This window comes from Aythya ferina, assembly GCF_964211825.1.
Source record: "Aythya ferina genome assembly, chromosome: 2".
Classification (NCBI taxonomy): Eukaryota; Metazoa; Chordata; class Aves; order Anseriformes; family Anatidae; genus Aythya; species Aythya ferina.
This window is the reverse complement of record NC_140297.1, coordinates 136,546,873-136,573,845: the sequence shown is the minus strand read 5'-3', so window position 1 is coordinate 136,573,845 and position 26,973 is coordinate 136,546,873. Positions and strand designations below refer to the sequence as shown.

Sequence of the window (26,973 nt, the reverse complement as noted above, 5' to 3'; positions counted from 1 at the left end):
CCTGCTGCAGGACTGCTAAAGTACAAGCTAGTAATGACATTTGTTAGGTTTCTAGAGTGGTAACCTGGAGAGGAAAGATGCAAGTTCCAAGGCCTGCTGTAGGAATCAGAAGATTTTTGCTACAGCAGTCTAGACTGATGTATGCTATATTCTAAAGGAAACACTTGGGCAGAATTGTAGCCCCAGACACTGTTCAGGCTCCATCATTGTGCATTTACCACAATGATTTTGGCTATGTTTAGCAAAATCTTTGCCATAATTTACTGACATACAAGTAAACTAACAAACAATCTCTTCCTTTTTTAACTAAAAAAAGTTTGCATGACTGCAGGCCACTGTATTTAAGATACATACATATATAGAACTGACATTTTGACCCCTGAAGTTGCATGTCTACAGAAGCCACATCATTGATTGCATGCAATGTGTATTTAACGCAGTTACAAAAATATTAACCACATTTACAGAAGTAGAATATTATTGTCAGCTATTGACGCATGAGTTAATGTCAATCATAAAAAACAGTCCATCTATAGAAAGTGAAACAACTTCAAATCTAAAGAGGAAAAAAAATACCGTGTTTTAATAGGACTGTTCATAGATCTGCAAGGGTTTTAGCATAGGATCCACCAGCAGAAGCATCCCTGCACAGCACCTTTGACAACCCCTGAGGACACAACCCACAGCCACCACCCAGCTCTGCCTGCTGAGCTCTTGCCACCCTGAGGTGTGTAAGTAACACCTATGCTTCTCCCTTCCTATTGCTTCTCCTTCTGTTGTGGTCTTTGCTATTTTGCAGCAGGACTTTGCATCAAGATATCGGCAAAGAACATGCAACCAAAGGTGCTGCCCAACTGCCAGGCCACCACCTAGGTGGTCTAATGCCAGCCCCAATGGTCTAATGACAACTCTAATGGTCAGCTGGAAGATAATCCCTGCTGGTCCCTGCCTGCTCAGTGAGCAGGGCATATAAGTAAATGACTACAGGCTCCTTGTCAAATTGGCAAGCAAGCAAGGATCTTGAGGGCATACAAGAAGTACTGCTGTGTTTGGAAAGAAAAATAAAGGAGTGAGCCAGCGACCTGTTGGCTTTGAATTCTCCCAAGCCAGTATAATTAAAGCCCTTGAGAACATTGTATTTTCTTTTCTTTCTTTTGTTTTCGCCTTTTCTTGCCTTTCTCTTGTGTCTTTCCTTTCTGAGCGCATGTAAATGACAGTTAGATGTGTCTTGGAACCCTAACATAGCCGGTCAGAAATTTTCCTTTATGCCTATAACAATAGTAACACAATGATAGAAGTGATATAAATTATTTGAATTAGTAGCAACACACAGGGCCAGCATGTGGCTCAGAAATTATGTGGCAGCAGCAGCAGATGAAGAGGACAGCAGACTTGCTCCATGCCAGAAACCCGCTTATCTCAGCCATGCTGGCTCCTCTGGGCTACAGCAGTGCCCAGGATGTCACTTGTATGGCTAGTCTCTCATGTTTCTCCTCAAAGCCCTCTTGTTCTCAAAGCTAAATTCTCTTTTTCTTAAAATAATATATTAGGCATGTATCCAGAAAGTTTGTTCCTCCTCTTAAATAGCTTTATTATTCAAAAAAAACTGCCATGTTTTTGATTGAACCAACCAAGAGAACATCCCCAGTGATCAACTAAACTCCAGCTTTCAACAATCAGAAGAAACCACCATAAGTCTTGATAGCAGTTGTAATCTGCTTGGGCTGCATGGTAATTCATGCTTTTGCGTAGATCCTCACATAATAGTCACCGTTGTCTAAACACAGAAGCAAAAGTCAGCTGAAATTCCCAATGCCATGAAAATATATTTCTGAGGGACCTATGATAAAAGCTTTGTTGTGCTCTTTCTTAGACTGGGTAAAAATTAAAAACAAAAATTTAGAACACTACTCTATATGTATTGAATTTTGCTAAAGATAAGAAGTGTTGATATTAACCATATAGAGAGCTAACATTTACAAACAGATGAAGATCCCTTGCACTTACACATTATACGAAGACCTTCACTATTTATAACAACGACAATAAAGGTATGCTATTAAAATAGAAGTTATTTAACATTTCTGTAGCACTCCCTGTTATGTGTCAGTCACAGCATTTCTATTATGTCAAATACTTGTGATTGCTCAACAAACTGCTCTCTATTCTGCAAATAACTTGGAGAATGTCTACATAAAAATATACACACATAACTTCCATAGTAGCTAAATATTAAAAGCAAAGAAAAACAAACCTAAAGACATCAAAAGTTGACCTTCATTCTTGGAGTACGGCAGAAAGTCTGCAAATGTGGCATATTTCAAGCTGGATTCCATTATCAGACAAAAAATAAAGAACAAAAATTAATATGGAAAATAAATTTGCTTGTCTCATACTCATTAAGGTTAATTTAGTAAAAAATTGCAGTGATATGAGGTAAGAATAAATAGTACTTTGCAGGAATTAACTACAAAAAATCTGTTATAGTCAAACTTGCATATAACTCAGAAGTCTAGCTTTTATATTCACCTAAAATGCTATAGCTTTGTCAAAAACTGCTTCTTTTGGTATGTCTGTTTTCAATACATAACCAGAATATAAAATACTATGAATGTCTCATGTTTGCATATTGCTTTTCAAGTTAAGATGTTTCTGGAAGCAAAAGGGCTCTTACTTAATGGGAATTTAAAATAACCTAATCTGCATTTTTAAAGTAAAGATAATTCCATTTTTATTTTAAAAATAAAAAAAAATAGAGTTATAAATCAAGATAGAATTAATAAAAGTATCAGTGTCTGACAAAGGTGGTCTCACAGTTGATGCTGTTGCCGTTTCAGAAAGGATTCCTCCTCAGCTGCCCACTCCACTGGCAATTGCTGTCTTCACAGCAGAGTACAAGGAACATATCCAAATGTCTCAGACTGTGTTACACAAAATGCTGCATAGTGCTGTAAATGAAGTTGACATGAACATAAAATGACAGTGTTTGCCCTTAAAGCAGCTGAGGCTTAAAGGGAACACCCTTCCTCCTGCCCAGCTAGCTGAGATGAGGTGGGTGCACACAAGCACTCATCTGGGAGTGTCTCCCTAAAGCACTACCCAGACATGATGGGGCATTCCTCCTAGTCAGCTTTTCTCAATTCCTTAATATGGGAAGTAAAATATTTGTTAGACGCATTTGCACAAGTAATGAACAAACAAATAAAATGTTTCCAAAATAAATAGAAATATATTTCTGTTTCAGAAATAAACATAGTTTGGGCAACAAAGAACCACCACTCCCAACTTTTTTTTTTTAAAAAAGAAACAACCAGCTACCACAAAGAGCAATGCCCTATACTCCTCCCATCTCTCCTCTCTGTGATCTTGTCACAGTAGATTGCACAAGCATCAAAGTTAGACATGCATTGCTTCTCTTTCTACATTAGATGTTCACTCTGCTCTTTAATTTAGCAGCAAAAGTGATTCATAAAAATTTACTACCAGTACTACTGTTTCATGGATGCAACTCAAAGTCCTTAGACTGATAACATTTTTTTTATCCTTTAAGCTAGCTAAAGATAGCAGCTAAATATCTCTGTAGTTCCAAACAACATGCTAATTCATTTGAAGAATACATAGTTCAGACAAAGTTGTATTTTTTCTTTCAGCACATTGTGTTGAAACAATCTTACTTTTTGTTTTATAGTTCCTACAATTCTATGAATATGTGAAGTTTCCTTTTGTTCAAAAAAGGTTGAACTTCATAACTATAAAGACACTTTATGAGTCACACAGCAAAATGAGAATACAAAGACACTCATTCATAATGTTCTTATTAAGACCTTTTTCAACCTATCATTTTATCTTGGACCTGAATTATGTTTTTCTGTCGTGGTTTAACCCGGCTGGCAGCTAAACACCACGCAGCCGTTCGCTCACCCTCCCCCCTCCCTCTCTGGGACGGGGGAGAGAAATGGAAAGTGAAGCTCGTGAGTTGAGATGAAGACAGTTTAATAAGACAGGAAAATAATAATAATAATAATAATAATAATAATAATAATAATAATAATAATAATAATACAATGATGATAATAGTACTACTACTAATAATATGTACAAACAAGTGATGCACAATGCAATTGCTCACCACCCGCTGACCGATGCCCAGCTTAACCCCGAGCAGTCCGGCCCCCTCCCCCCGGCTAGCCACCCCTATATATTGTTTAGCATGACGTCAGATGGTATGGAATACCCCTTTGGCTAGTTTGGGTCACCTGTCCTGGGTCTGTCCCCTCCCAGCTCTTACTGCACCCCCCCAGCCTGCCCGTTGGCAGGACAGAGCAAAGGCTGAGATGTCCTTGGCTTAGTATAAGCACTGCTCTGCAACAATTAAAGCATCGGGGTGTTATCAGCACTCTTCTCATTCTAAGCCAAAACACAGCATTCCACCAGCTACTAGGAAGAAAATTAATTCTGTGCTAACTGAAACCAGGACATTTTCGAATTCCTGAAATTTGTGAAAGGGAGATAACTTTTCTTAACAATGGATTAATCCAAATATGCAACGTGTTTGGAACTCCTAAAATGCATAATCTAAATGTGAATGTACTACTAACCATCAATTGATATAATTTCCCCAATTTTCCAAGAACTGTTGCGTCCACTCAGCATTTACAGGAGACACGTAGAAAACAAGAAGTTCAAAGTGGCAAATTATTCCTCTCAGGCAAACTATTCCTCAGCAACTTTTTTGTTTTATCGAAGTGCTGCTGAAGTGTGCTGGTCTCCCTTTGGACTGGGAGGAGTCTACACGCCACAGCAGTGAGTTCACTAGGTGCCGGGCACTTGTTTGTTCAGCCCTACCCTTCTGTACCTGTGCTGTGGGAAGTAGCTGTATAGAAAGGAAATGCAAATCTGAAGCAGACAATAGATGATGCTGTGACCTGAGCCAATTGCAACACTTTGCTGGAGCCTTTGGGTTAAAGGAAAAGCTTTGCATTTTTGTTTCTTCACTGAAACCTTTAACCCTGTGGTTGGGTTCCTTTGAAAGAAGTCTGAGTTGCCTTTCTGTTGTCTTTGACCACAAAATTAACCCCTGAATGCAGAACATTTCAATCTTTGCAGCTTTGGTGGTCCTGTATTGCTCTGGTCTATGTTGTATGTTGACACTGGCAACCTTGGCCAGCACCATTTCAATTCTGCTCACAGGCATTGCAATGCTAAAAGTATAGTTTATTCTGTGGCTGTGCTAAGCTTGAGATGCAATAAAGCCAGATATAGCTCTAAACTCATGGATTTATCCTACTGACTGCCCTTTTAACTTGAAAGTTAATGGGACGTGCAAGTTTGAGACCGGGAAGAGCATTAAGTCATAGTTTTGTAGAAGAGTCAAGCAAGCAGAGGTGTATATTCAGGGAGGCATTTCCATATAAGTCACAAATGAGGCAGGGAAAGAGCTAAAATGGTTGCACTGCAATCTTCGAAATTATGGAAGAACTGAACATGAAGTACATAAACTGATAGCCCAATACCACAGCTATTTAGTCACAGAAGTAGTCCCCTGGGGTCCCAGCTTGTGTATGGCGTGCCAAGGAAAGCTGGTTATCCACTGCTGGCAGAAGTTAAAATTATGTGGTATTTATGGCATTTTCTATTCTAAGCAGAGGAATTAGTACTTTAAATAATGCTCATCGTAGGTGGCTGCAACATAAAATATGCACGGTCCTCTCTTGCAGAGTAGGCCTTGTCTTCTGGTGGCTCATCGATGTGACTAGGCCTTGATCACAAAACTATGGAATTGAAGCAAATGAGATTATGTATGTTTGGCTTGGCCTGTAACACATGCAAAATTTCTTCTAATGGATACCACTCAGTTTCAACATTGATTCAGGTTGGTGATCTGTGCCATATAGTTTGACTCTGAAATGAAATTTTCAGATCCCTAGAACTCTCAAGCCTCCTTCTAGCACCTCTTAGGGAGTTCATAATACTTGCATTGGAAGGCACTGATGTGACTAGACCTTGTGGTCCTGCTGAAATGAGAGTAATAGAACTTCTCTGTGGCAATTTTTCCAGCAGGAATTACATTTCTGCCCATCTGGCAGTATCTACTGAGAGGTGTGCACTAAAATGAACCTTGAATTTAGACATAACATACCTTCACTTCTAGCCAAAATCAATGCAAATATTCAATCCCTACCTACAAACTCTTGCCTTTTTCAAAGTCTTTATGGAAGCCAATTTAGCATGAGAAATGCTGATATTATTTAGAGGAACGTACTCTGGGAACTCAACATCACTAGCTCTTGAGCTGAAGTTTGCTGCTTTTCTCCCTGTTACAGTTGCTGGTACTAATATGTATGAGAGATACCATACTCAAGGTACCAATTAGTATCTTATCAGGCTGTGAAAGTCCCACCCAGTAATGTAAAGCAGTGTCATCCCGAATACTGTGTACACAGAGGAAAGAAGGGCTAAAACCAAGGGAAAATGAGGCAGGATTACTTGATCCCTGCTTAGGGAAAGAGTGTGACTTTTTTTTAACCCATCCCAGCAGAACAAAGCTGGTTATAATGAATAAAGCAGGAGCAGTTTTGTCTTCACCGGTCAAACAGTCAGTTTCTTACTGTTCTTTACTTTTGTATTAGAATGCGAACAATAAAACTCACCTGTTAGATGACCCATCAAACTTGAGGTGAGGGTGTTGGACTGATCCCCTTTCTGCTTATACAGCCTGGGCAAGGTGAGAATCTGTCAAGTCTGAGAGGCAGAAACTCATTTTGTATTCAAGGGTGTGCAGGTAGGGGAGAGAGAGAGAAAAACAACATCAGCTACCAGCTGCAGAACCAGGGCCCAGCTGCTTGTGCTGGTGCTTGAAAGATGTTTTCATTCGAAGGACAGGTTTTCAGGCTTCCAGCTGAGCTGTGGAACCTGTGGCTGTCTGGCCACTGCAGACGCGTCTGTGTGTAGTAGAGTGTTTTTTGGTTTGGTTTAGCTTTTTACATCAGTCAGCACAGGATATGGTTATAGTGGTTTTTTCAAGAGGTTGAGAACCAGACATAACATTTCTGAGGACCTCCTCAGAAGAGCACCTAGAGCTGAAGAGCACCTAGGTCCTGCTTCAGTTTGCAGAAGGGAGTCTTGACATCTGGGTTCTGCTCACAGATTTATTTCTGGGTTTTATGAAGTGGTTGCTATCTCTAACATCCAGACAGCAGTGTACGTGATCACAGGGATAAACACAGCCCTAGAGACTAGATTGTTTTACTGTGCTCATTTCAATGTCCTACAGGTGGGCACATTCATCCAGGTGACTGAATGCTCTTGGACCATCTGCTTCATGGGTCCTAAGGCCACCTGCATTCACATATGTGTGTGAATAAGCAAAAATTTGTGTCAGCCTGCCAGCTCACTGGTTGTTTCTTGTCATAATATTGTCTTGCTGTTTTCTAAACAGAGTATAGCTGAGAAAGGTCTCTGGTTTCCTATTTTGTTTTGACACAATGTTATGCTCTGTATTATTTTGAGCCTTGCGAATTGTGGATGTGTCTTTGTATGTATTGAGTACTGACCGAAAGATTTTTTTTTAATTCTTTCTTCAACATTTATAGCAAAAAAATCTAATTATGAAAAATTCAGGTCATAACTTCTAATGCGTATGACACTCCAAGTCCCCTTGAAAGAGGACACCATCATTCTGAAAAAACATGGATTTCCCTGTGCTTCAATATGGAGTGCAAGTTTTAAACTCCTTTGGAGGTCTTACAATAAGTAGTGTAAACACAAGTAATCTCTAGAATATGCATTGTTTATTCCAGAAGAGCTATTTGGTTCCATTATGTCATTGCTTGCATGAAGAAAAAGGGAAACTAAAATCTATCATCTTGACCTGGGCAAATTTAATAGCCCAGGAGTTTAACAGCATTAGCTCAGCAACTAACAGGGGCCAGGGCCTGACAGCAACAAACAGAATTTCACAATGGGTCTCCTGTTAGCGATGAAGAAGTCAAGCTCATGTGCTCGCTCTGTGTGCTGAGGGAGAGGTCAGACATCTGTGTCTGGTGAGGTGGGGATGTAGCTGGGAGCACAACAGCTGCAGAGCTTGGGCTGACTGATACCTTCAAGGAGACACTCCAGGAACAAAGGTGGGGATGTGCTGCCTCATCAGAGACTGGCATGCTGCTGATTCAGCTTGCACCTACTTTATTGGCGGCCACATGTACTTACAAATGAAATCAGCCTCAGATATCTCCACCTGTGTCATGGCTGGGATTTACTCAATTGCAGTGTATCATCAGTATCAGCGTGAGCTGGGAACAAGACACTGCGTGGGTGAAGGGCTGCAGGAGGAGGCGGTTAGGCTGAGATGCAATGGTGGCCAGGAGAATTTCATCAAAGTAACAGTGATGGAGACCTCCAAGGACAGCCAAATGAAGGTGCTGGAGACATACAGCAGCATCAGCGAGGACAGAACAGGCCCCTCAGTGTGGTAGAAAGAGGCTGCCAGCTCCCTGATGAAGGAAGGACAAAGGCTACATTTCCCAGCAGATAGGCAATTCACAAAGACAGCTCCAAAGAAGAAAGAAAGCAGAAGATATCTCTGTTTCTGAGATGGGAGGGCTTGGAGGGGTGGGGAAATGACCCTTTCAGACATCTCACCTGAGCTCCAGGTGGTCTGTTACCAGCTGCCCCAAACAGGCATGGTTCTGAACTATGGTTCTGGCCAAGAGCTCAGGGGAGCAGTTCAGAACTGGCTGCTGAGTTCAGGGAGTAGGGATGATTCAGGTGAGGTTTTCATCATCCAAGGCACAGGCATTCAAGGGCTAGTCAGAAGGATATATCTACAAGGCCTGTCATTTTGGTTCTTTTCATTAATTTCAGTGAAAAGTGGTTACTACACAATCTCTGAAATTCTAAATTGAAAAAGTTTATGGAAAGCATCCTCAACTGATGAGAACACTGCAGGTTTCTTTTTTTATATTGTTTATTCAGTAATTTGCAGTTTTCTGAAAGACATACTTTATCACTTAAGTCAGCAGTGTCTTCCTCAGTTATCAAGTACTTTGTAACTGTGAATGTCATGTGACATTTTTCACAGTGTATACTGACCCTTTTACTAGTACATTAGATCAAATTAATCAAACTGTAGTTGAAAGTCTCAATAAATACATATTTTTGTGTTTTTGTTGGCTAAGCTAGCAAGAAGAGTTTAAACTAGGATGAAAGGGAGGTGATGGTGAAACCTCACAGTACAAGAATTACACCGAAAACTTGCTGAATAGTTCAGTTCTGTTCTTTGTTCCCATCCCAACATGTGCCTACATACTTAGCCCCCCTTATTTCCTTTACCATGTTGCCTCTTGTTAGGGATTAGACATTAGAAAGAAGCCCCATTCAGAAGGTGGTGTGGCACTGGCCCAGGTTGCCCAGAGAAGCTGTGGATGCCCCATCCCTGGAGGTGCTCAAGGCCAGGCTGGATGGGGCTTTGGGCAACCTGGGCTGGTGGGAGGTGTCCCTGGCCATGGCAGGGGGGGTGGAATTAGGTGGTCTTTAGGGTCCTTTCCAACCCAAATTATTCTGTGATGCTGTGTGAATCTGTGGATGACTTAGCTCATTGCTTACAATACTGTGTCCTTCTGATCTTCCCAGTTAGTGTTTTTTGTTCAAGTTCCCTTTCCACAACATGATATCTTGTACCATTTTATAAACATAAATTATCACAATGTGGACAGAAATCTAAACAGTAGAAAGGGCAAGGCTATGCAAACAGAGTGAGAGATATAAAAGGAAGGCCTGAAGAGCATCTTAAATTTAAGTAATGCGCAGCCCCGGAACTCTGAGGATTATGAGAAGCATGGAGACTTGGCTGAGTAATATGAGACTGGACTGTTTGTATAGAAGGGTAAAGTGCTTCAGAAAGAATTGTTAGGAAAAGAAGTGAAATGTTGATGGGGATGAATATATTTATTTTGAAGTCCAGAGTACAGAAGATAGGGGTGATGTGTCTGGTAATTATAACACAATGAGATTCCACAATCCTTGTAAATGGAGAGAGGGAATAGGAAAAAATGACAATTAACTTGAAAAAAGAAGATTTTATAAAATAAGACTATTGATAAGAAGGATTTCATAGGAAACAAGACAATGAGAGCATTAGTAGGAATGACTATGTCTCTGTATAAATGAAATAAAGGGCATAATATGTTCCAAAGAAGAAATAGTATTAGGAAGGGAATATTTGGTTAAACCAGAGACCTTCAGTGACCTCAAGATCACATAAAGAAGCATAAAGAGAGTCATAAGAAGGTTACACTACTAAAAATGATAGCACAAGCAAATGCAGGCAAAATTGGAATTACTGAGGTGCAACTACCAGTGCAGCGAAGATACTATTAAAAGTGTTATAAGCAAAGCATAAGTGCTTTGGTGAGAGTTGCATTGCTCAGGGAATATTGTTTGTAGGAGCCTGTCCTCAGCAGCATCAGGAAGTATTGCCTGGAGAATCTGGGGCACAGCTCATCGGGAAGGGTGGAGAGTGACTGAGCATATGACAATGATATGCATGAGCAGGTATCTGGAAGTGCCACAGTGGATTACCTATAGACCAGGCGTGGCCATTATTTGCATTTTTACAATCAGGGAGGTTCTGGGTGTAGCTGATTCTGCTTCTGGAGAAGTGAGGGAACCAGATGACTAGAAACTTGAGATCCTTTCAAGCATTATTTTTCTACACTTCTTTTTCCTACACTAGTGCATTTTGACACATATTGATGATGTTGTGAAATTATCATGCCCCAGAAGATTAATAAAAAAACCCACACATTTTCTAAACAAGCAGGAAGGGAAAGCAGCTGAGGTCAGAGAGTTCTCGTTAGTTTTGGAAATTGAAGTACATGGAGAGACATGAGGTGAATCAAAACAAAAAGTAAAAAGACAAGGCAAAAAGAAAAAGGAAAGAGGGAGGGATGTCAACACTGATAAATGAGAAGAGTAAAAAGGATGTGACTAATGAAATGGGAAGAGTTGTTTCTGGAAAAACTGACTCGTTGAACAATGATTCACACAATAAACACCTGGACACTTGCCTTCTTTTCATCAGATTTACTCAGAGAAGCAACTGGCTCAAGGAACCAATCTCAGTGCTCAGTTTCTTCTTGTGATTTTATCTGTGGCACCATGTTATGACTGCTGTAAAGCCTTAAGTGCTTCTGGACTTTGTAATGCTTTTGACATAGGAGATTTTTCTTTTCTGTGTGGCTACAACCTGTAAGCAGTTGCTCTGCTGCTGGGAAATTATTTCACCCGGAGAAAGATGCTCAGGGAGAGCAGGCTCACCTCTTCCAGGAGCTTTAAAAAATGTGTGCATTCAATTAAGCGTATTAGGTATCTTAAATCTGCATTTAAAGTACCTCACTGCACTTCTCAATAACAGCACATCCAAGTAGACTCTAACACTTTAAAGACAAACGTTAAACTTGTTTATGTGACTGACTTAATATATGTGACTTGACTTATTCAGCATTTTTTAATGAAAAAGAAGGCTAAAGATGATGTTCAGAACTTGTTTATATGATTATTATTTTTTTTTAGTTTAGGCTTAATTTTGAAATGATTGGTCATTCGTGTTCAAATAATATACAATTGATCTGCATGTAAGTCACTTAAAGTCAACATATTTTCAAGAATGTCCAATTCCCTCCCACTTATTATATTTGCTTTGAAATCATTAACAATGAGTTCTAATGCTTTAAGGGAAACTGTTGTTTTCGAGCTGTGCTCCAAAGATAACTCACTGCTTGCAGGCAGCTTTTGAGAATGTCTGAATCACTCTGAGTACGTGAGCAAATGGAGAACAGTTGCGTTTGAAAGCATGCTGAAAGCACTGTCTAGATGTTTTTTTCCTACAGAAACAAATGCTGTTTTCAAGAGAAAAGTGTGATCTGGAGTAGAAACAGAAAGTTCACCCTTCCCAGAATTTACACCTTCCAGCTGTAATTGACTCTAACCCCTTCTTTCTTTGGATGCATAATCCAGAAAACTCTTAATGCACTGCACAGATAATTAAACAATGTTCAAGAGTAATTTAACATTCTTAGGAAATTGCAGCCAGAAGTCAGAACCTGGATAAAAATTAACATTTGATGAGAGAATAAATCTGTTCAAAACATCTGAAATAAACATGATATTACAAAGTGAGTTAGCAGAAAGCAAAACATCGTAAGGATTACTATTTTTTAAAAACTATTTATTTCCAAATATGATTTCAGTATTTTTATTTTATTTTATTTTATTTTATTTTATTTTATTTTATTTTATTTTATTTTATTTTATTTTATTTTATTTTATTTTTACCATAGCCCTTTACAATCCAATTGATTTCAGTTCCCCTTATTATAGGTACTGTAATGCACAGAGTAGCAGGCATTAGTTGCCCTGACAGCCTGAAAACCTAAACAGACATGAAAGGTAACACACGAGGGAAAGGTATTATTACATCCATAATGAGAAGAGCATCTGGAAATGGGCAAATAGAGTGATTTCCCCAAAGTTACCCGAAGTAAATTTGCTGCAGAGCTTAGGCAGAATTTGAGCTCTCTGAGACCACGACTGAGGAATTGTTCTTACAAACAGGCCGAGTCCTCCCCATGCACAGGTCTGCTGTGAAGACAAGTCACCTTTATCTCCAAAAACTTGTCTTCCACATGTGAACTATTCCTGTGACTGGCAAGCAGCAGACATCTCCACCCGAGGCCCATGCCGTCTCCTTGCCACCTCCTGTCCAAAAGAACAACTTTCACCCTGTAGCTCCAACCCGCACCCTGCGTGTTAGTTCCTTGCAACCTCACTGAAAAACTGGATTCAGAGAGAAAACCCCAAAGGACATAAAAAATACTGAAGGCTGTAAATTATCTCAGAGCTATACTGCTTCCTTCCGTGGCAGCCATTTCATACCACACCTAGTCATTAAGAATCAATAATTCTCCATGCTGTTAATGTTTGAGCCACTGAACCTCTAGGGCGAGTCTCAGAAACTATAAACTGTGTGGAGAAGCACAGACAGACACTGCCAACCTGCACAAAGGTGAACCCCACAGATGAAAGAAAGAAGTATTTTTTAGTCCAAAACAAGCTTTTCGTGTTACAGGTAAGGGATGATCTAGCTGTCATTTCACTGCAAAATTGTAAAAGCTGAAGCAAGGGGCTTACTGAAGGTTTTTGCTGGCAATGTTAGAAACTCAGCTGTCCTTGTAAAATGGATGACTGCTGTGCTAAGGCTTAGTCTTTGTAAGGCTTTGTATTTCATTTGGATCAATTTCCTCTGTTTTCGCTTTACTGAATTTTAACATCTGAAATCAATCATTTAAAGAAAATCAACTTTTTTTTTTAATCTTTTTTTTCTTCTTTTTTCCCATGGAACCAAATAATTTTGATTGTTCCTGATCTTTAACCTCTGGGAATATTCTTTGTTCTCTGAAAGTTTATTACTGAAAGTCGCTGGGATATGTGTATGCTGGCTATACTAGAGATTTCTGTTCAGGCAGCAGAATCAGAAGGGATTCTGATTCTATTAGGGATATAGCAGTGAAATGAAACAGAGAGATGAAGGGGGAAATACGGGTCCCGTCCTCACCCAGATCTCAGGCTGCTTTTAGTTAAGTTGATCCTATTCTAATCCTGAAACTGTCTATTGTTGAAAACTTTTGTATGAGTTTATATATACTGAAACTCTATTCTGAGTGACAGAGGAGTATGCAGTTCAGGGCTCTGGTCCTTGGCAGTGCCATGACTCTGTGGAAGCTTCCAGCCATACAACAGTGGGCACTGAAAACACCCCAGACATTCAGGGTTCAGTTCAAGAGCTGATCAAGCCACTCATCATGGCCATACATGTAATGTAAAGGGCAAAACATTAGGGCATGATATTTATATTCAAAGTGGAACTGTAAAGGCACTTTACCCACATCCCAGGAAATGTCTGTATTTTCACTGCTGCACTTTGTAGTCAGCTTTGGGCAGAGACTCTTGGCCAAGACACAGCATAGATGGACAGCAACACGAAGGAGTGCATTTTCCAACAATTTCTGTCCCCTACACTAAGGCTGGATGTGTCCCATCCATAAATTTTCTCCTAACGATAGTCGGTCTTGCTGTCTCTCTTCTCTCTAAATCCAAACTATGGTATCCCCAGACCTCCTCATATTCTTTTTGCTGGCCTCTTGCCCTCCTTCCCGCAGTACCCTCAATTCCCAAGTGTCCCCCCACTGCCAGATGGCCAAGGGGCACATATGGACACATATCTCCCAGAGGGTCAGATGAAACCACACAGCTAACCTCTGGGTGCATACTGTAGCATTACCCAGGGAGGGCATGGCTTTGGTCTTCTGTTCCACCTGCCACCCCAGATCAACAAAGAATTAGTTTTTCAAGGTTTCTGCCTGCTATCAAATGCAGTTGAAACTGGCCAATGTATTCAGAAGGTGCCAGGAGGAGAGGAGAGGTTGTGAGACAGACAGGAACAGAACAAATCTCCATACACTAACTGCAATATCAGCAGCGGTTCAAAGTATCATCTCAGGCGGTTCAAAATGTCTCCTCTACCTCTGTCCTGTTTCTGCCTGATCCCAGTTCCTCTGGCTGCAGGCAGGGTGGTGAGGGACCTGATCAACAGCAGCACATCCAGGCAAATGCAAGGATTTCCCCTTCAGCCCTACTGTCCAGACAAATATAATTATCTTCCTCATCACCACTGGTTTCAAAGGAGTGCCATTTTATTTTCTTCCGGTACCCACTCAGGTAGCTGTAGTCCATGGGAAAACAAAACAAAACAAAACAAAACAAAACAAAACAAAACAAAACAGTAATTTCAAAGGGCTTAATTGCCCTTGACGAAGCCCTGCTCAGAATGGGATTTGCAAGACAAAGTCCCATGTCACATACTAAAATGAGTGCTAAAGAAAACAGCAATGTGGACATTTTCTATATTTGCAGGTCCTATTTTTGTCAGCCATTGAGGAGAGAAAAGTTAAAAAAATTAAATAAAGATATGATGGAAATCCCAAGCAGGAGGGCATCTGGAGGGAGCTGTGCCTCCACACTGTTGTTGTTGTGGTTTTTTTTTTTTTTTTTTTTTTTTTTTTTTGTTTTTTGTTTTTTGTTTTTTGTTTTTTTTTTTTGTTTTTTATATCTGTGAGTGCCTCCATGGGCTGTGGTGGCTGAAGGATACCTGTAGGTGTGAGCCAGCTAGCACGGAGCACCATGGAAGACGACAGCATTTTACACCAACCTCACGTCTCTCCAGAACTCACCCCAACCTTTTTGTTAAAATCTAGAAGTAATGAGAAAGCAAGACTTAACTTCTGAGGAACCCATTTTGTTTGCAGTCACTGCACTGTGTGCTCAGCCTTTTCTTTCTTTTTTTTTTTTTTTATTTTATTTTTTGAAAATCAGGTTGCTTTGAGGTAGGCAGTGCCCCTTGGACTTGGAAATTTCATTTACAGTAGCTGGGTTGTTGTAAGGGGTGCAGAGGCCTACTCCCTCTGCCTCTGCAGGCCTCACTGAAGGGATATTTTTCATAATCAGAAGACGGGGGCCTCGGGATGGCTTCCACAAGACCTTCAGCTTCCTGTGGTTATAATCTTCCCTGTGAAAGTGTCATTGCTTTCAGTAAAGCAGAAATGAAAGCAGGGCTTGTGTGACACTGGTCAGCTAAGCTGCGAGGCCGCATGACTTGAAGTTTCATGCCGGCTTTAACTTCTTTTTGACAGCAGCTGAGGCTCTCACGGGACCTCCGGCAGCCTAGGGAACAGGCCTGATGGGTTATGGCCACCCGGGACGCCAGCTCTGTGCCCACTCTTGCTGCCCTAGCAAACGGCAGCTGGTTCTCCAATTTTGGGAAAATTTAGCTGTAACCTCTAGGCACAGAGTTGGCCAACTCTATAAGGGTTAACTTGACTTTCACATCTTCTTTGCAGGTGCTAAAGCAAAGCATATTCCAGTATGTTTAAGCTGTGTGGACTTCAGTTTCTGCTTGTCATTCAGTGGGTGAGTTGCAGTTTTTCCTTCATTTATCTGGGAGCAAACAGCAAAGGTTGCCCAGGAGCCTCTGAGCTCCAACCTTGAAGGTGCCCGGCAAAGCAGCTGTAACCCTGGGTGCGAGAGGACATCCCAGCTGTGAGTGTGGTCCCATGGCCAAAAGTTAGGCAGCCGTGTCAATCATTAGGGAAAAAAAAAAAAAAAAAAGTTAGAAGAAACCAATTTATGTATTTTGACTCTTGTAGTCCCTCCTTAGATACTATTTTTTTCAATAGATATGTTTCATGCTAGTTAAAATTTTAAAATACTGCAACAAATCACCAAAAAAATGAGAACATCTGCATCATCCTAGTGCCTTGTTCTGCTTTATGATCCATATGCCTGCTGCCATATTAAATACATTCTAGAACATATAATGGCATATGGTTTAAACCATGCCTATTAATTATTTAACCTCATTATTCCATGTATGTGGATCCCTTCTCAGAGGATTTTCTCAAACTGAAATGTATTAATTACGCTATTCATGGGCCTCGTCTATTAAATTCTGTAGATTTACAGATGTTTGTAAAGGCTTCAGAGACAGCTCCAGCTTTATAATTGAATTCAACAACAATGATAAAAAATGAGTCAAATTCAATTCTATAAAAAGAATGCCTTAAAATACGGATGCCCTGGGACTGGGGCTGATGTGCAGCAGCGAGCACCTCTGTGCCTGGCAGTGCCAGTCCCCATGAAGCCACACCACAGCCATTACAGCTGTCTTCGACTGAGCTGTCAGCCAGATACAGGCCAAGGAGTAAACCTTCATTCCCCTTCAGGCCCCTGAGGAGTGATTCATGCTGTAGACATACGTTTGGAAATATTTATGGTCCACATAAAGTAATTTTAATTGACAGGAAGAGATATCTTTTACTTGCTTCAGTGCCTGTACTTTGAACCTGGTTTTATGGTGTCAGCCTTTGTTCCTCCATGGCGGGGCAACTTCCCCTGTCAAACATGACCAAGAAGAAAACCTCCCCACAAAATGGCCCTGGGAAAAAACTCCAGGAGATTTGTCCTCCTCCAGGAGCCAGGCTGTACCCACCAGGTCAGATCCAGGGTCCTGCTAACCTCGTATCTTGACCCTGGCGGAGACAAACTGTCAACATTTAGTGAAAAAGCAAAGGGTAGCCATAAAGTACTATTTTCTGGTATCCTTAGCCATTACAGGGCTTTTTGGGGTATGCTTCTACTGTCATTAGCATTACTAGCATCCTTCCCCCTCCCCTCGCAGCTCTTTCCCCAGTTCTCACAATGTTCTAGTTTTCCCGTTTGCAAAAAGAGTCACAAACGCTTGCAGGCGAAGAGGACAAAATCTCTGGCTATTAATAAGCAAAATCTGGCATTATTCAAACGCAACTTGTGACACACACACACACGGAGAGCAGTGCTTTAGGGTAAATTGTGCTGAACTTAGCTATGTTTTTGTCATAGCTGGAATTAAGTTTTCCCTTGGTGATATGTAAGCCGTGCTTTTCTGCGAGAGGCCAAATAACTGTCCCAGCAGCAGTAGGACCAAATCCAGGGGAAAAGTCATGCAGCAGAGAAGGGGCACTTCCAGAGCCTGACTCCATAGCGTAGTGGACAGTGTGACAATGGCTCTCAGGGTCCATACAGCAGAATAAACTCGTTTTTTCCTCTGGAAGAAAGGGAGGTAAACTCTGTAAGACTCTCAGCAGGGAGTTTTATCTGCACTGCCTAAGGACAGAGCCCTAATTCTGGCAGGTGGCTCCTCAGCACTGCCAAGACCTCAGAGACCAGGAGAGAACTGTAGATGTTTAAGGGATTTTGGTTTTGCCATTTCAGAAGCAGGAAGATTATTGGAACTGTAGGCTGAATTGTCTTGTATGCAAGAGCTGCTCTAAGAAACTTACTTTTGCTTTGCTTTTTTTCTTTTGGAAGCAAGGACTGCCCTGAAACACCAGGGCTTTTAAGAGTCTGTCTGGAGGTCTTTGGGCACTTGGGAGGAGTTGGCTATAAATCTCATCACAAATTTACCAGAAAAAAACAGCCCGTGAAGGCACTGCCAGTAGGACAGTAGTAGAAATTACAAGGGGTGCATCTGCAAGTCTTCCCCTTCTCCAGGTGGGGTGCTGGGTGTCCCAACACACTGATGGCCACAGGATTGCACAGCTCCTGGATGGGACGTGGGAGTGGTCCAGAAATGCTTCTGTGAATTTTCTCTTGCTCTTAGTCTACCTTCAGCTCTTTGGTGTGTCTGTCTGCTCTTGAAGGTAGATCAAATCTCATTTTGTTATGTAGTGGTTAGAAAAGGGCAGGACACAAATGTTTGTTTTTAAATTAACCTAAAAATAACACTGCCTTTAAAATGGATGCATGCTAAAGAACCATGAGATGTTCAGTGCTGGTGTCTCTTCCCTTGTACTGGAGCAAAATAACTTGCAAGAGGCTCAGTGATGGAGAGTTGCTGTGTGTGTGTGATTACAACAAACATTCCTCAGCTGCTCTCCTCTACCATTCTTTCTCTTTCTCTCTCACAGGCTATATGCCAGAATCTCGGGGACCTGAATTTGGCTGGTCCTCTAAAAGACATGAATTTCACTATTCCAGAAGGTGCAGGAGTACGACCCATTTACCAGGTAATCAGCATCTCTTGGTACCCATTCCTTTCAAATTGAAGTCTCTACATGTGAAAAACAGGAGACAAGCCCTTCTCTCAAACACAGTTTAGGGGCATATTGTAAAACAGAGATTAATAAAATCAGCATTCCTTGAGAATGGGTTTCCATGCAACTTGTGTCATCATTTTCCTTAGTCTCTGAGGTTTTCTTCCCAAAACCTTAACCACAGATGGACAGATCCAGCTCCTAGGCAAATGGAGGATGTGTGTCATTTTTTTTCCATTCCCATGCTCAGACAAAGTCCTGTCCTAAGCAGACGTTTTCTTTGGAAAGAAACCACAGTTGGGATTTCCTGCAGCAATCAGGAAATAATGTGAAAAGTTCTCTGTTGCAGATCAGAAGACAGCAGAATTGTTTCAGCAGGATCTTGCAATATCATTCCTCCAGCCAAATGCACTGTTGGCAACAGGCTTTAAAAGACACAAAAGCAAAAAATTCTTTAAATGATGGTAATAATGCTGAAAAAAAAATAATGATTTTTCCCTCTGATTTTTCCCTATACTAGTTCATATCTGAGACACCTGTGATTTTCAGAGCAACTGGTGAAAAAGATGGAATAATTGACATTGTGCCAAAGACAGGAATGCTGTATCTCAATGGGTCTCTGGACTGGGAGACTAAAGCGGTGCACAGGCTGCAGGTAAAAACTCAACGAAAAATAAAAAGGAAAGGTTTTTCATATTCATCTTGCTAGTTATTCATGAAGAATGGCAGGGTAAATTCCATGGCTAGATTGTGAAAATAAACTATTGCTATCTATTTAGAGAGGTTATAATCTATTTAGTGAAAATGATGCAACCAGATGATATTTAGACACAGAAGCATAGACCTCACCTCTATTAGATAGAAGCAGAAAGCTGTTTGGAGATATCAGGGACTATGTGTTTGTCCTGTTATCTTCTTTCCATGAAGATCTTAGCATGAATGCTGCTGGGAGTGGGACAGCAGGTATGCAGTCTTTTTGCCTCAGTACAGCCTTGTGCTCTTCTTCTATGTCAAGAATGGCATTGCCTTTTTTCTGAGGCACTAGCAACTAAGAAGGAAATGGTCATGAGAGGATCAATGTCTGAACAGACAAAGGACGCGGTGATGTTTTAGTTAGCCTTAGTTATCTTTCTAAAGAACAAGATGTCTAGCACTTCAGGTTTAGTAGTTTCACATTCTCAGCTCTAAGGCACACTTGGATTGGTGAAGTATTAGAGAGGACAATTTCCTAGCCCCAGAAGTTAACTCTAAACTTGTGAGTCCTTTACAGACAAGAAGAAACAGTGACAGAACTGAAAAATGATCCTTGGTTAGGCATAAATTACCATGATTTGATCTGTTGTGTGCAAACAAAATAAAGTCCAACAGACATAGTATATACTTGATGCTTTAAAGTCAAATGACTGAAAAATGAGAAGTCTCATTATTCAGAACAAAAATGTCATCAGAACTAAGGATTAAGTTTTATTGACAAACTTTGGATCAGCCTGCTCTTCTGGTTGATGTTAACAACATTACAGTTGAGTCCACTAGATCATGTTGGGTTTTCTCCTTTTTCTTTAGAAAGTATCTATTTCTATTTCAAGGAGATCTTGAGGTCTAAGCTATGCAAGAGTACAGGTAGTTTGATGAGGCTGGAAGATAGAAATTGCCCTCTGAAAAATGTTGATAAATGCAGGAATAAGTTATTCTGTTTTGTTGGTGTTACATACTATGGTGAATCATTGTCAGTGAGCTACTGTGTTAAATTTGTTCTTGTAGATGGAGCCACCCAGTGATGGCTCTCACCAGATCTGCCTGACAGTAGAAATCACTTCACATTTGACAATCATTTGATTGTCATTTTTATTTAGGTCTTTACATCTCAAATTTATCTATGTGAAAATAATTATTCGTTGTTCCTTCTTTTTTTCAAATCAAGGTGGAATGTCTGGATGAAAATGGAGACGTAGTGAAAGGTCCATATGCTGTGACAATATATGTTGAGGATATCAATGACAACCCACCAAAATTTGACCAGACAACATACACTGGAGTGGTGAGGCAAAACTCCCGTGCAGGTAATCATTGCAATAACTAAATACTTTAATTAATAGGAAGTTAGATAGATTAGTTAATAAGTACGATAAATTGGATGTTATACTTCAACAAGCTGAAAAAAAAAACCACACAACAGTTTTCCCTCCCACAAGATTGTTCTAAATAAAGGTACAAACATGTACAACAGAAATGAAAGTGCAAACAGGTGACCACAAATGTCTAAAATGTAAAGGTTGCCAAAGATTATGCAGACAGACAGTGTCAAGAACATGTAAGTCCTTGCACATCGGTGAAATAAAAAGCCAGTGCATAAATGGGGTATGTGTTTATGACCGATGGTTCTCAGAACCTGGGGTGAACATTAGTATTTACCAGAGAGGCCTGGGTTATGGATTGCAGTAATCCATTCCAGACATAAGGAAGTAACAAAAAGCAGTTTGAGACCTACATCTTGGAAGTGAAATGAAGGACTCAGCCAGATGTTATCACTGTGACCATGGAATCAAGAAGAAACTTTCATTAAAGAATGTGCATATAAGGCTCCACGAAGCCAGAAAATCATTCTGCAATATTTTAGCGTGTACTTCAAATACATCCAAGTTGAAAAGATTTCGAATGTTGCGTGGGTGCTCAAAAGGCAAAAATGTGGTTATTTTACCATGCATCTCTATTTATTCTTTTAATTGTGTGACTGTTCATTTATTTACAAGTGTGCCACAACTGTGCATTTTTCTCAATGTGCTCTGTGTTGAACCGCGTTGTGTAAGGACTGTGAAGTATCTTTAAAGTAATAAGAAATACCAGGTGCTTGCACTCTGGCTAGTAGATAGCTGCTCCCTGAGTGAGCTCTGCCACTTCTGCATCTACTGGTCTTCACCCCTATTGTGATCCCATTAAACATTTCTCTGCTCAAATGGGCTATGTGTTGAGGTTTCAGTCATCTCTTAAAACTGTTTCTTCTCTAATCCAAACAGGCAAGCCCTTCATGTATGTCCACGCCACTGACCTGGATGATCCTACAACCCCCCACGCACAGCTGACATACAGCATTCTCCACCATTTTCCCAACCCTTATTCAGAAATGCTTTTCCAGATTGATAGTACAACTGGAGCAATCTCACCAAGTAGGACAGGTATGTCAAATTACTCATCTGTCAAAAAACGAGCATGAGTTTTGGGGTATACATAGAAACGAAACAATAACTCTGATGTTATATTCTAAATGAACTCAGTGAGACATACTCCATGGAGAACTTGGTTTTGGTGATTTTTCTTTATGTTTCCCACCAAATTCAAGAGCAGTTAGAAGGAATGGAGACCAGGATCTGAAAATATGTTGAGAAGACAGATAAATCCTCTGACCCTCTGGACTACACTGAGTTAGATCCTGGGGTTAGTTCTCTTCCCTGAAATCTAGAAAAGCAGAAGCATTAACATAAAACATGTAGAGAAAGGTCAGCCAGCTACATAATCCCACATAAACTTAAATAATTAAAAAATAAATAAAAAAATCTCTTCTGCCAGGCCTACTATGTTGTGCTGCATTGTTCAGAGAAGCCAGAGGAAGGAGGTTGTTGAGATTTGGCACAGAGGTCTATCTAAACAGTGATCCTGGAGCAGATGTAGAAGCAAGATGCATGTAGGAGGCAATGGGCAGGTGAAACATCTCCCCAGACTCTGCTTCATTTTCTCACAGCTCTTTGTTCTGTCTCTAGGCTCCTTTAACTTAGATCCCCAGAAGCAGGACACCTTCACACTTGTTGTTGCCGTGAAGGATATGGCAGGGATGACAGAAAATGCTTTCACCAGCAGCGCCGACGTGATCATCAATGTGAAGGAGAGCCTGTGGAAGGCTCCCCCCACCATCTACATTCAGGAAAACTCGACCGAAACCCACCCTGTGAACATCAGCCAGGTAGGGCCCTTGGCCACAGTCCCTGCAATGCTCCTCAGTGCCACAGGGTTATTTTCTCTCATCTCATGGCACTCAACAATGGATTCTCCAGAAGGACTTTGGCACCTCCCCATTATTTTCCATATGGTAAACGATCTTTAGGACAGGTCTCATTAACATATTTTTAGGATGAAATTAATGGTTTGACAGGGATTGAGATAGGGTCAATACAAGCATCTGGGTGACTAGACTTTGCCTTTCAGTTTGGAGAGGCTGGTGACATCACCTGTGTACAATAATATTCCATGGACAGAGGAAATTTTGGAAAAGGTCATTTTGAGGTTAGCTTCTGTCTACAGAAGATCTTGTCAGGGGTCCAGCTCCACTGCAACCCTGTTGTGAATAGTTTCCCTTACTCAGAGACATCTTCTGTGGCCAGTTTTGTGTGGCACAGTGAACCTGCCATGTCCAAAGTACCTAGGAAAGATTTGAATAGCCTCCTGCAGCTTCCTGCATTCCCATGGTATTTCTCTTCCTCTGATATTTCACTGGGCAAACACAAAACATTTTGCCTGTAACTGCAGAGTGGGAGTGATGTATGTACCACTAAATATTAACCAACAGGCCAACAGCCTTTCAGAAATGTTTGACTTTGAAAACCACCTTGGCACTGGCACCCCCCAGTGCTGTGATCCCCTGAGCATGGCAGGATTTCTTCGTTAATTTGGCAGCCTTTACTACATTTAATTTTATATCTCAAATATCCCACTAAAGTTTCCCTGTCACAGACTTTGAGGCATATAAGGAGCTTGCACACACATATGTGCACATAGGTTCTGGATGTTTGTTTTGCTGTTCCACATCACAGAATTAGATAAAGAAAAAAAGAAAAGAGAGGGATAGGCAGTGTAAGGAGATGGAATAAATTAGTGTCAGGACATTCAAATAGTAATTCCTTCTCCTTTACCACCATTTACCTTCACAAAATCCTTCCACAGAAAGATAGGCATAATAGCCCATCCTTGACAGCTGGAGAAACTGAGATAAAATGGCTTCACCACAACAGTTCTGAGAGCAGGGATGGATTATTGGTCTGGTTTTCTGAGGTTTATCCCAAAAGCCTGCCAAACTGTTAATTTTCTGGTTTATGAAGCTAACGGGAATGCAGTCTTTTCTGTTTGTGGCCCAGAAATGATCCCTGTTAAATCTCAGTCCACACTTGTGACTTCCTATCCTGACTTATTTTTGTGTTTTTTAGGTGCACTCCAATGAAGCAGATGTAATTTATGAGCTTTTTGAAAAAGAAGCGCTGGCCAGATTCCCATTTTCCATTGATCGGAATGGGGTTATTTATGTGACTGAGCCATTGGATAGGGAAAAAAAGGATTCTGTAAGTAAACATGCACAACCTAACCGATGGGAGGGAGCGGCCAGCTGATTACTGCTGGGGGAGTAAACACAAGAAAGCTATAGAGGATGGAGAGGGAAAAAAAAAGAAAAGTTTTGTTTCTTAACAGATTTGAAAGTATATTCATCTACTACACGGTAAACGGTTTTTAGTTTGCTACCCTAAAATATTTCTCCATGGGTCTGGTGTAGTGATCACCACCTGTAATGTTATGTATAATGTGCAACACAGAACACACCATGCCGGGGTTGTAGGTGCATAAATAGAGGGCAGGAACTTCGCAAATTTTAAATCTAGTCCAGATCCCAGGGACCGCAGCAGAGGAGGAGTTCAAGTTGCAGCTGGAATTTTTAAGTTACCCTGAAGCTCTCCATCTTGGGGGTTTCTATGCAGAAAACCCTCTGTTGCTTTTTTCTTGGAAGAAATCTGGAGACAGAAAGGCCAAGGATCAGCTATGCTGGAGGAATCGCATCTTTGTATGTGACAGATTTGTTTGTAAAGTGACAAAAATTAAATGTTCCTGCTTTTCATGATTTTTTTTTTGAGAGAGTAAGTTCACAGGACAGAGAATTGTTCAGAGAATTGTTCATTGACTCAATTCTTTTGAGAACTCAGACCTCAGACACAAAGGCATCATGGAAGAACTCTGACATAAACAGAGGGAAAATAGCGAGCAGACAAATGAGAATATTTCATTTGCATGGAAGGCACCCATGGTTATCCATTTAAATGCAAAAATGTCACTGTGGACATCCAACACTTCTAATCTTGCTACCCTCCTTGCAGTATTCGTTCTTTGCGGTCACAAAAGATTCAGTGGGAGAACTGGTGGACAAGCCTCTGCAAATTCAAGTTATTGTGAAAGACATTAATGACAATCCCCCCGTGTGCGAGAATGCCCTCACTGTATTTGAAGTTCAAGAAAATGAAGGTGGAGGTAAGAAAACAGCTTCTACTCATTTATACACATCATTCTACCCCTCTTACTGTTTCCAGCTGGGTGCAAACAGCTAGAATTTCTCATCCCAAAGAGTAAAATACAGCTATCCTGGAGGAACATTCTTCTGTGCCAACAGCCCTGTTGTTTTTGTTTTGAGAATCCATGTGGAAATGATATCAGTAAACTGAGGAGGACAGACCCCAAACCAGTATTTAAAAAATGGCGTTCAATTTAAAACATAAATTTGCATTTTCCCATAATTGGATTAATGCTTACAATGTAAACAACAAACCAACAAAAACTTTTATTATCATTTCAATTGCTATAATTTCAAGAAATACCATTCTAAAAGTGGCTTGAGCCCTTTTCCACCCATGCCTGTAGCACCTTTGACTTCAGTGGGCAGTTACTGAAACCTATCCCTAAGTTTTCACATTGGTTATTTGGTTTCAAAGATGAAAGTGCCTTCTTCAATGGCACAGCCCTCTTGGACTGCCCCAATCCCAAACCAGCTATTTGGGATGTTAAAGGAAAACCCTCTAAGAAGTCAAATGATTGTGTCCAGCACAGTGTTTTCCACACAGCTGTGTTCTTATCACCACCCTACTTGCATCAGTGTTACTGTTATCACTGTGCACCTCTGTGGAGAAGTAAATGGGAACCCTGCATTATCTGACTGATTCTGATTTCCGATTTTCTGTCACAGGCAGTACTATTGGCACCCTGCATGCTACAGACATGGATGAGAAGGACACCCTCAATTCTCGCCTGAAGTTCAGTATCGAGAGTCAGGTTCCTGCTGTTCCTGCAAGTAATATGTTCATTGTTCAGCAAGACACCGGGACTTTGCAGTTAAGGAGTTCTTCGTTAAATAAGCAAATTGCAGCCAACTATTCCTTGAAGGTGATGGTGACAGATGCAGGTATGTAATGCCTAAGTTTTATGTTGAAGTAGTTTTGTTCATGTTGACATCTCTGACGCTCAGTGTCCAAGGGACAAGAGGAGTCCTAGGGAATTCTAATATCTGGAGATATTCAAGGCCTGTCTGGACGCCTACCTCAGCAACCTGCTCTAGGGAACCTGCTTTGGCAAGGAGGTTGGACCCAATGATCTCTTGAGGTCCCTTCCAACCCCTACAATTCTGTGATTCTGTGAATTCACTGGAAGCAGCACAGGGATCTGGCTTGTCCTGGCATTGCCCTTCCTTGTTCTTGAGGTGCAGAGATGTTAATTGTGATTCATAATGCAAGTATGGAAGGAAACCAGCTCTAGGGCAGTGCATGGTTCAACTGGGATTGCTCGTTAACAAGCAAATCTCTCTGGTAAGATATTTCCTTTCACAGGGGAAAAAAATAAAGAGATCATATGATTGATTGTTTAGATATTGCATTTTTCCCCCTAAATTCTCTCAAAGAGACTCACTGAAAAAACTGAAGTTATTAAATGCAGCTGCCCAGAGAGTCTAGATGGTGTATTTTAAAAGATTAAGAGCTGAACTTTATCTTCAGAAAACAGTCTTGTCCATTAGGCAAGTTCCCAGGAGTCCTTTGTGGTTCACTGAATGGAAAGGAAATTAAACCCTGTGTTAAAGCTTAAAGCTTTGTGTTGGAGTCCTCACAGTCAGGCAAAATTTGTGCTTGGAGAAGCTTGCTAGTACATAAAGCAGTGTGATGTATCCCTTAATGAAATAGCATCACTTAGATATGAAAACCTCGCTGGGGGAGAAGCCAGTGAATTGTTTGGGATGCTTGTTTGAATTCCATCCAAACGTTTTTAACTTTCTGCTTATGGAGCACACATGGAAAACACTAAAATCCAGCTACACTGGAATATCACACAGACAGAGAGAGTATGGTTTCAAAATCACAAATCCCTTGCTATAGTGCCCCTGCTCAGGGAGTGCATAGATTTATGCAGATCTGAGGTTTAAGTTTGGCTATAATGAAAGTGAAGGTGCTGTCTGATGGCTCACCAAGAGGACATGGTAGAATAACATCCTGAGTGTTAG

At 40.8% G+C, this 26,973-nt stretch overlaps 1 protein-coding gene across 2 annotated transcripts in view; it reads left to right on the top strand.

Moving 5' to 3' along the window:
• Positions 1-607: 607 nt before the first annotated feature.
• Positions 608-26,973, top strand: part of CDH17 (cadherin 17) — a 37,498-nt gene continuing 11,132 nt past the window's right edge. Inside the window, exons 1-10 of one of the 2 annotated variants that reach the window (XM_084507624.1) lie at positions 608-727; positions 15,954-16,023; positions 18,558-18,656; positions 19,204-19,338; positions 20,605-20,743; positions 21,698-21,856; positions 22,439-22,638; positions 23,876-24,007; positions 24,812-24,962; positions 25,672-25,887. In XM_084507624.1, the coding sequence (XP_084363750.1) occupies positions 15,979-16,023; positions 18,558-18,656; positions 19,204-19,338; positions 20,605-20,743; positions 21,698-21,856; positions 22,439-22,638; positions 23,876-24,007; positions 24,812-24,962; positions 25,672-25,887 (1,276 nt within the window). In that variant the 5' untranslated portion in view covers positions 608-727; positions 15,954-15,978. Of the gene's footprint in view, positions 728-12,965; positions 13,127-15,953; positions 16,024-18,557; positions 18,657-19,203; positions 19,339-20,604; positions 20,744-21,697; positions 21,857-22,438; positions 22,639-23,875; positions 24,008-24,811; positions 24,963-25,671; positions 25,888-26,973 lie in introns of those variants that run through there. The other variant, XM_084507623.1, reaches the window with a different exon arrangement.